This window comes from Thalia democratica, chromosome 8 (genome assembly GCF_965202585.1).
Source record: "Thalia democratica chromosome 8, ktThaDemo2.hap1.1, whole genome shotgun sequence".
NCBI classification, from domain to species: Eukaryota; Metazoa; Chordata; class Thaliacea; order Salpida; family Salpidae; genus Thalia; species Thalia democratica.
The window spans coordinates 18365213-18376081 of NC_139172.1; the positions used below are offsets into that span (position 1 = coordinate 18365213).

A 10869-nucleotide genomic window follows, 5' to 3' on the forward strand; every position below is an offset into this window, starting at 1 on the left:
GTCAAGTGTAATAAAAAGCGAGCAATTTGCGCTGTATCCTCAACTAATTTAAAATACATACGAAGCGGCCAAAACACGTTCAAAATACACGAAATGATTGTTTGGAAACAAAAAGAAACATGCACGACGAAATTGGACAACAAACAAGCCAAAGCTGATCGTCGACGATTAAAAAAAAAAAGTCAAGCCTGATTACTTTGATGAGGGTATTAAGCACAATAACATCTCGCCGCCGCTCTTTTCAAACGAGAAACAAGAAAAAAGCGAAAGTCGTATAGAAAGGAAAGACACTCGAGCTCAGAATTCCAAAGTTTCGAGGTTTTCACCGAGCGAGCTTGTTTTCGGAGATTTTGCACAACCTGATAAATAATACAAGTGAACGAAGCAGCTTTTTCAACAAAGCCGCCGATATTAAGTTACATTAAAGTCGTAAAGAAAGTTAAGGTACGTTTGTGTTAATGAAGTTTTGTTTATGTAAAACTGAAAATTTAATCTTGTTTATTTAAGCTTGTTTCTAATTTATTTACGTAGAATAAAAAAAACTAGCTGGTGTTAGGTTTTTAAGTTTTATTGAAAGCTTTGTTTTGTAAAAAACAGCGTAGAAATTCTAATTATTTGTTTCTTATTGAAATTAAATTTGGTATTTCAAAGAATTTATTATCAAGTTAAAAAGTATACAGGACAAAAGTTAATTAAAACACTGTTTAGAATAACATGCATTTTAATTTGAAACATTTTGTGAATCTTTTATTGCTTTCGTATTAAATACATCAGATTATAAATAAAACTTGTTCAGGAGAACAAGAGAATGTATATAAAATTTCTTAAACAGTGTCACTCAATAAGCACAATATATTATATAAATTCACAAATTGCGATAAAAACCTCAAAATTTATTTTTCACCTTATGCGGTCTAGCATATAAATAAATTGTTAAAGTATATTTAATCTTTCCATAAACACGATGTTGAAAAATTATTTGCAAATTTCGTGCGCAGCCAAGTATTCCTTCGTGAATAACAGCTTGACGATCGCTCATGCGAGAACAAGGGCTTTATGACGTCACAAAATGCTTCTCACGATAACTTGGTGCAATCAGCTTGGATTGCGTGAGAGTTTAATGAGATGGTGAGTTGTCGGGCTGCGAGAAAGTCATAAGTAACCGATGATTTATCGAATGCATTTGAAACTTATCTTTAAACGTCGCTAGAATGAGCGGGTAGGAATAACATTATTACAAAAAAAGAAGAAGAAATCATGGGTTGCATTTTTAATTGACAAAACAACAGGAAATCTCAAGATTCAAGCTGACTTTCAGCAGAATAATGCTGAGGACTGTTTAGGCCATCTCAACGATTCCAAGTGCTCTTCCAAGGGTGCTTCAAAAACCCACCGCGAGCAATTTATGTCTTAGAGGCCGAAAGAGGCGATGAAAATGTAAGAGATATTTCTAATCAAAAGTAGCTGAGAACGATGGTTCGCTTTGCCCACTCCGTCATCGTAGTCTAATATAATTGATATTGTGCGCGCAGTGAAGCTTGAAGTTTGCTTTTGTTTTCATAGCAACGCCACAGCAACGCCAAACTGTCCAGCTGCACGCACTAAAAGTAAACAAGGACGCAGTGTTTTGGTGGAAAGCAAAGTCTAATAATTTTTGCTTTGTTAGTACAGCGCATTTTTTCTTGTCTTTGATACTAAGATCAATTACAAATATTTTTTTTTCTTAGTATAATACCTGAGCTTTTTTAAAAAGAAAACTTTGGTTATTCCTTTTATTTCTTTCACAACTTTTCACAAGACTTTTTATTATCTACCACAGATGATTTAATAGAATAAAAATGTGTACAAGGCCGTAATTAGGAGCAAAACCAACTAAAAAATTGTGGTTTGTAGTTTCAAACTTTTACTTTTCATCAAAAATTTACACAAAACTTGCTTCAAGGCAGAACTTATGTCAGTTAACTTGAAATAATTAAGTTTTAAAAACAATTTTTGTAATTTACCTTTACATACATAAAAAATAAATGAAGTAAACAAATGAACTTAGAAAGTAGTTACTTTTTACAATCTTTAAGTTACACAAAAACTTACATAAGAAAAGCTTTGTTTCAAATATATCATCGATTATTGTGAAAAAATGTTAAAACACTATGAGGTTTTATAGAAGTAAACATGTGTGATATTTTTTACACTTTTGTAAGGGGAAAACTATTTCAAAGTAGACGAAAAAGGTAAAAATGGTTAGAGAATAGGGTTTAAGAAAAAGATAAAAACCAAACTAAAGAAAATGAAAAAGCCAAGTCGTATTTAGGTTAGTTTAGCATCAAGTGATAGCTAAACTGTGTTGAGTTGCTATTTAACTATTCGTTAATGTAAGATTAATAATTTTTAGTAATAACAACTTTTTTATCAACATTTAAAAAATGATAAACTGAAAGTACTAGTTTTCCGTTTTTAATCGTTATAAGTTATTTGAAAATTATTTAACTTTCTAATTAGATATAAAACTAGAATTTTCTAAAACTTTTGTAAAGGCTTTATTCACTTAGTAAACATAGTTACTAAAAAAGGAAAACAGTATAATAAAATTGAAAATTAAAATAAAATACTTTAAGTTTATTATGAAAAGCCATAACCGCTTCTGTCAAAGCTGTCAAAAAATAAGTTTTAAGTAGTTAATTACACTCGTCAACTTTGTTAAGCTCTTTTGTAGAACTACTAGGAAAAAGCACTGATCTAAAATACATTTATATTTAAAAAGATATATATTTGAAATTGTTCATAAAATTCTTAGATAGAAATTCAGCATTTAAATTTAAAATTAAAAAGTGTTCAGTTATTAGTAAACTAAGTTTGAATTTAAGATTAAATAATAAAAGTTTTGTAAAACAAATACAAAACAAATATTGATAAAGTTCTTAATGATTGAAAGATAAATCTTTTGGGAAATTTATTTAAATTAATTTAACTTTTTAAACAAGCAAACGCTAGGTTACGTGACAAACTGTAGGGTAGATAGAAAGGTAAACAAAAGTACAATAAAAAGTAACGAAAGTTTTGAAACCTTATTACTTTGATTTCCACACAAGAAACTAGCTTGTCAACGTATTTTGATCGGTCTTGTTTAGATAAGAATTTTTTGTGTTTTGTGTTCATTTTACAAATGAAAAGAAATTAATTCGTTTTTAGGTTTAGCCCTGTAAAGCGTAGTGAATAAGCATTATATTAAGAAAAATAAGACAACTTGACATCGTTTTTAAATTTATGTCAGTTTTTTGGACCAATCGATAACTTGATATCTTAAAGAAATAAAGAAATTGTAGTAGATATAAATATACGACTTATCAAAACTTAAAAAACAAGATGAGTATTCAAACTTGTTAATAATGTTTTTTTTTAAGTCAACATTTCTGAAAACAACTTTTTTTAAAGTTAAATACGATGAGACCAGGCATTTAACGTTTGAAAAAGATTGATTAGTTTCAAAATTGTTTATTTAGATATTTTGTATGGAGTTTCTCATATAAACAAAGAATTTTTTTTTTTTTGTTAAAAAGTTATAGACAAGAAAGCATTTTATTTTCAATGTATTTTGACTTTTGTAGCAAACAACAAAAACAAACAAAAATAAAACTAGCGCCTTAACTAATTTACTCAAAATAAAAGGCAGCAAAAGTGAACTAATTAAAATAACAATCGTAATTAGTTGACGGCAGGCTAATTGTGGCCTAAGCGTTAAATAGCCGCTTTTAATGTGCGACCCAATGACCTTTCGAACTTGCGACAATGGCCAATTGGATTGTTGATTGGAAAAAGGCCAGTCGTGGCGGCGGAAAGTCTGCGAATTTGCTCGCTTGCATTTGATACGATATTGAATTTAATTGGTGTCTGACCCTAACATCATCAGCGTGCGTATAGTTAGGTAAATAAAAGGGCAAAAAATGTGTTTTGTTAAACCCTCATGGTTTGTTTTGAAAACTTAACGCTGTTTTTTTCTGTTTTAGAACCGTTTAAAAGCAGTTTTTGCATTATTTGTCTTATAAAAAATACATATTTTCTAGTTCATATTTTTTAACCTCAGAATACAACTAGAAATATATAAGTCAAACTTGAATAAAATTTGTTTTGAGTAGTCTAAAACATTAGTTTTAAAACCATTATTTTACTTAGGCCAATAATTCACTACTTTCTTCACTAAAAAACGATACAATTTTTATCGACATAAGTTGAAGTTTTTTTATTCATAATAAAAAGTTAAAATTTAGCTATTTTTCAATTGAAACTACTGTAAACAAGAAAACTTTTATTCAACATGGAGAGATTACAGTTTGCGAAGTATAAAAAAAACTATTTAACTTTAATAGATAATAAGTAAAACGTTTACTAAGCTCTTTTAAGTACCAGATATTTAACAAAGCAAACTTGCAGGTTTAACGAGTAATAAGAAAAGCAAGAAATAAGAAACTCATCAAATTTAGATGGCCACCGCATTAACACTCAATTTTTCTGAACCTTTCACTTCATCAACAGTAACCAGCAACGACCACATCACCAATACATTGACGACAGATCAAAACATCGACTTCACTAACTCCGTCTACGAAACCGGATTGAACTCATCAGAGTCGGAATATTCCAATTTCAGCCCAGAACCTTCTTTTTTAGCAACTCAGCAGCTTGCTTTTGATTCTGAAAGTAATCAGGCATCGAACCAAACTTTGGGAAACTTCCAGGTAGTTCTGATTTTGCATTATATGTTTTTTTTTCAAGTACACATGTTTAGTCAAACGTAGTGTCATTTCTTTGATTGTTTTATTTTAACCGTACTTAATCTTTACGGGTTTAAATGGTTTTAGATAAAAAAATGTTCCACTTTTAAAAGACAACCCGACAAAAATTTTGATTCTGCGCAGAAAAACATTTTTTATAAAAAAAAAATAATCAAAGATTAGAATCTTATCTCAAATGCAGTGAATGATAAAACCCATAGTTTGCATCTGCAAAGAGTCAAATCTCTTATTATTTTAAACTTTGTTTCAAACCCCTATTTTCTTATCGGAATTCTGAGATTTATTGACGGCAGTTTCAGTGATTGAATCCTTTAAAAAAGTAATTTACGAGAGCAGAAATCTGAGAGAAAAAACAGAAACTTTATCTTATGCTTTTAGATAGCGCAATTTAATTTAAGCCAAAGTTTACTAATAAATTTTCTTTTATAAGTTTGTTAATGTTTAAAGCAAACAGCTTAACATTTTAAATGTAAATAAATAAGTTTTTATGATGAAAAGATACTTAGATACAGATTTTGTTTCTCTACATGTAAACTCAGACTTAGACAAGTTTATTTTTTAGTCAACTTTGGAAATATCTGATAAACAAAAATTGTATATTTGCAACTTTTAGGAAAAAAAAAGGAATTATCATTAAACTATTTCATGTTGCAAAACATTGTTAAGTTAGTAAGTAAGCATTTTTAAAACATTAAAAACAATTAAATTAAAGAACTAAAACTTCAATTTTGTTTTTGTTACTTTTAAGTTAAATATTTGCATCTTTATTTAATACAAGTTCTCAATTCAGTTTTTTATCTCATTTTAAACCAAAACTAAAACAACTATAGCAATAAATACTTTTAGTCTAACACTGGTAATTTAACTTAAACTTTAAACTCGAAAAATTTTAAGTGTACGCTTAAAAGAGTGTAACTTTAAAATCGATTTAAGTTTTACATAATTTTCGAAGCGATTACATAAGACAGTTTTTCTCATAAAAAACCTTAGGCAGATGCAACACGCTGAGATTTTATCACCGGCACCACCGATCTTATCTTTGAAAACTCGCTGCTTCTCTCCAAGCAATTTTGTAGAGTCATAAATTTGAATAATAGCACAACTTAAAACGAAATTGGTATAATAGTAGGTGTACTGTATAGCTTTTTTTCAGTTCTAAAGATGAAACAACTTTGTTTAAAACTTTAGTGCTACTGAAGTAGAACAACGTTTTACCATCAAATTTGTTTTAGATTTTTAAAATTTTAAACTCTAATCATTTTGTTTTATAATTTTCATGCAACTTGCATATTTTGTTTTAAAAGTTTTGTTTAGCATATATAAACAATAAAACTGTTTGGTAGTCAAACTTATTAAGTAAATTATTATTCTTACATTTCTATAGTTAGAAGTTATGGAAGAAGTTTTTTTTGATGAGTGTAAAGTTTAGTTTTAGTTCACCTAACTTTAATTTTTAGATATTTAAGTTTATGTTTAAAAGTTTATTTTAAACATTTTAATCGGTTCCATCAATATATTTCGAACACCATTATTAGCTTTAACACGCTTAAAATAACTGTTTTTTATAAAACTCTTTTTAGTTAGTAAAAAGTCATGCATAAACTTGTTATTATTATTACTTTGTTACTTTTTATCTAAGTATTTTTAAGATAACGTTAAAATAAAGATTTTTTCATTGTAAAAAAACTAACTTTGAACTAAACTATGTATACCAACTACTAATATAACTACTGTTTATTTATCAGTGATAGGAACATTTTGAAAGTTTATACGTAAGTAGATACTGACGTTACTCTATTTATTGAATAAAAACAATAATACTTTAAAAAGGTTATACTTATCAAAACTAGTAGAAATTAAGTTCAACAAAAATAATTGTTCAGAAACACTTTAAAACTTTATACTAATTTTGTTTATATAATAGACTTCTCAAGTTTTTGTGTGTAACTTGATGAACTTCGCTTTTTGATAACTATTTACAACAACAAAAAACTTTGTTTTATTTTTAGACCTGAAAATCGAAACTCAAAAAGTACTTATAAAAATTAACAATATGTTAGTACATAAACAAGAACTATATTAACTTTTTTAGGTTTATAAAACTTAATATAGTTTTATGATATAAACTAAATTAAGTGATTTATAATATTCAGCTTTAGATAAAACTTTATTGAAATAACTTTAATTTCAAAATATATGTTCTAACTCTACTTCTTTGTAGTTATATATACGTACATACATTTTTTTTACTATGAAAAACTATAAGTAAACATAGACGACTTAGCAGTTTTTTAGGCTAAAAATATTTAAAATTTTACTTTATTTCAAATTGTACATTACTTTTTTACAGAACGGTATGGAAACATTTTACACTAACTTGCAACCAACAATGATGGAAAGTTCTAATAAAATGGCTTCACTGACCCAACCAATTCACCTTCAACGTACAGCTCAAGACAATCAATATCTAGGAAAGATAAAAGAAAAATCACAAAATACGATGTTTGGGGATTTAAATTTTTCCGGTAAACAACTAAACAGCATTTATGGTGCGTTTGAAATAAGCAACTCTATAGATTTTTTTCGTTCATTTTTATGTAAAAATTTTATTAAAAATTAGGTTCAGAGCTAAACAACCAATTAGAGAGAACCGTAGAAAATCAAGTACTAAACGACAGTTATAACGGCGCAACTAAAGAGCAGTACAACCACTTTCACGAAACTAACCACTACGAAACAACTTATAACGACTGCAACATCAACAACATAAACGAAGTAAAAAGTTACAACCTCAACGTAAACATTCTCAGCTACGACAGCAACTGCTTGAAAAACGAAACAATATCTTCTCCTTCCAATAACAACCTTAATAAGGACAAAAATTCCGTGCCATCAGTTTCAAGTTTTATAAAGAACTCCGACCTTGTGCTACATCCTTCGCCTCCAAATTCTTCTACCTGCGCTTCATCGTCGCCTCCTGTTTTTTCTGAAGACAACTTTCCTCCTCAAACATCAATTTTCGCTTCAACTTCTCCTATACTCCCGAAAGTCGAGTCACAGCCAAGGAGCATCGTCAAAACGGAAAACGTCGATACCAGCTACTTCGAACACTCTGAAATGAGTTTCAACACAGCACCGGGGAACTTCTCAAATATGACGTCATACGCAAGCAATACTGCTTACGCTCCCAAACCCGTGATGAATCAAGTCAAGCAAGAAGTCTGGGACGGGTTGCCAATGAACCAGTGCGAAAACGGAAAAGTGAACGACAACCAGTGCGTTTACCCTTCGACGAGCAACAACTTTGTGATACAACCTCACAGCCAGCCGCACACGCAAAATTTGCCTCAGCACCCGACTTCATTGCAACTCGCCAACTCTCAGCAAAAAACCCTTCATCAAAACTTCAGCTTGTCGCAAAACTACAACCATTACAATGAACACTATCACCACCATCATCACCATCAGCATGTTGTGGCCCCTTACCACTGCAAGCAAGTTCCGCCAAGCAACTGCTTTCACAACGATTGCCACCATCCCTATATGACGAGCATTCCCGCGATACCGCACCATCACCATCATCACACCACTACTCCGTACCCAATGGCAGTCAATGGAACGATTCCGTACCGTCCGCGATACAGCAGACGCAACAACCCGGACCTGGAGAAGAAACGAGTTCATAAGTGCAATCACCCTGGTAAGTTATCAAAATAAATAATTTTCTCTTATTGAACTCTGATTTTTTGTAACTTTTCTAGCTCTATATGTTTTAAACTTACAAAACAGAATTTTTACAGTAACGATGGTATAAAATAAACTAATAGACAATTTTCTTTATGAAATTCTTAACTTCAAGTCTAATACTTCATTTACTTTTACCCAAAATAAAATGTTTTAAAAACCATTTAAAATAGTCAGGTTCTAAGCAGTTTTTTTCTATCAAAATCTAATAGCTAAATTAACTAAAAACAAAAAACTTAAATTCAGCAGAATAATATTAATTTGTGTTAAAGTAATTTTAAACTATTTTAATATCAATTTTTTTGTTACTAGTAAACTAAAGACTTGTTTTTTTTGTTTAATATTAAAAAAACACCTTAAAAAGATTTGCTAACATTAAACAAAATAATTTTTTAGGTTGCACTAAAGCTTACACGAAGAGCTCACATCTTAAAGCCCATCAACGCACACACACCGGTAAGATAATTCATCTTAGTTATAAATTTTATTTAGAGTTATTAATAACTTTCTTACAAAAGACTAATACGTACTAAGCAATTCAACTATTTATTACAACTTTAACAAACTTTTGTAGTAAAATGAGCTTATATAAAGCCAATAATTTTTTTGTCAAAATATTAGCTTTCTTGAAATAAGCCCAATAGTGAAAAAAAACGTTTTTAGGAGAAAAACCGTATCAATGTACATGGGAAGGGTGTGATTGGAGGTTTGCTCGATCTGATGAACTTACAAGACACATGCGAAAGCATACAGGAGCTAAACCATTTAAATGCATGGTTTGCGGAAGATCATTTAGCAGATCTGATCATCTTTCTCTTCATATGAAAAGACATCAAGCTTAAAAACTGAACATTTATATGATGTTAATCAAGATAATTAATAATGCTTAAAAAACATAACTTAAGCAAATTTAACACAACAAAATATATCTACATTATATAGTGGAAATTTATATTTATTAAGGTATTTTTAATACAGTATTTTTAGATACCCAATTAAACCACAATTTTGATTTTTTATCGCTCTAACTGCTAAGTTTGTTACAATATCGGCTAAAAGTTAAAAGTAATAAAATGTGAGATTTGAGCTTAAATATATTTTATAACAAACGAAGCAAATGGTGCTGATACGTTTTCTAGAATACAATGTTTTTCTTTTCATCCTGAGTTATTATCGTTTGCTTTCTGCCTTGATACCCTTAAATAGGCTGCTCACAACTTGTTATAGCTGAGTATTTTGTTAAAATTAAAAACTGAAAGCCAAAGAATTTGCTGCGTCGTTTAAATATGTGAAGTGCAGAAAAAAAATGTTTAGCTTGTGGAATTAGTTTAAGTTAAATTTAAAGTTTTTTGGCCATGTTTTTATATGACAATGTTGACGTAAAAACTCAAAAATCGTTATCAGCTCAGTATTTTTAAAAGACATAGATCTATTCGTAAACGACAAAGACCCTTTTTAGTTGGTCTGCTGAATTTTATGTTTTTAATATTTATGTTTTCCTTTTTATTTATTTTGTGCTCTTTTTGTAAACTAAATTTCATCAGTTTTTTTTTGTCATGCTCATGAAACCTTAATTTTTATAAATTACATGCTACCTAGTTTATTTTTGAAACACAACTTTTTCATTACGAACAAATTTTCTTTTTTTTTTACCATTTTTTTAGGAAGTGGTCAAAGTTTTTATAACAGTAAAATAAACCTACTGTGGATTTTATATATATAGTAAATAGTTGTAAAGTGCCAATAAATAATAAAATTATTGAAACAATTAACAAGAAAAGTATATTTACATAATTAAATATAATTTTCGTTTACTTTTTAAACAATTGTAAAAGGCTATAGAAAGCATTATGAATAAAAAACTTATTAAACTACTTATTGCTGTTGTTTTTATTTAAGTTTATAATTTATAATAATTTGCCCTAATAGAATTTTTAAGGAAAGTTAAATCATTAAAATTTTTATAATTATACAAAAATACAATACTAACTATACTAACATTTATTCTAGAAAAAAGATCTTAATTATCATTTATATTTATTTTAAATTTAAACAAGATCTTTTTTAACTTGTGCTCGAATTGGATAAAAACACTGTTTAAAAAGGAAGCAATTTTTAATTAAATCAGGTATCATTTTTAGTATCTTGCAAAATAATCTAGACCACATTTGAAGTAGTCTACAACTAAATTCTAATCATAAGTACACAACAATAAGTAAAACTAAAAGTGATACATCTAATGATTTAAGTCACCACACTGTATCTTAAAGGCAACATAACTTAATTTTTTAGATTAAAGAAAATTTGTGTTCAACTTTGATATGGTTTTAATTTT

General features: G+C 28.8%; 1 protein-coding gene across 1 annotated transcript; it reads left to right on the forward strand.

Moving 5' to 3' along the window:
• Positions 1–288: 288 nt before the first annotated feature.
• Positions 289–10374, forward strand: LOC145841986 (uncharacterized). The gene is made up of 6 exons (XM_082949314.1): positions 289–444; positions 4429–4733; positions 7141–7339; positions 7411–8490; positions 8931–8990; positions 9198–10374. The coding sequence occupies exons 2-6, from the start codon at positions 4479–4481 to the stop codon at positions 9374–9376; spliced, it is 1773 nt and encodes a 590-aa protein (XP_082805440.1). The 5' UTR covers positions 289–444; positions 4429–4478; the 3' UTR covers positions 9377–10374.
• The last annotated feature ends 495 nt before the right edge of the window (positions 10375–10869 follow it).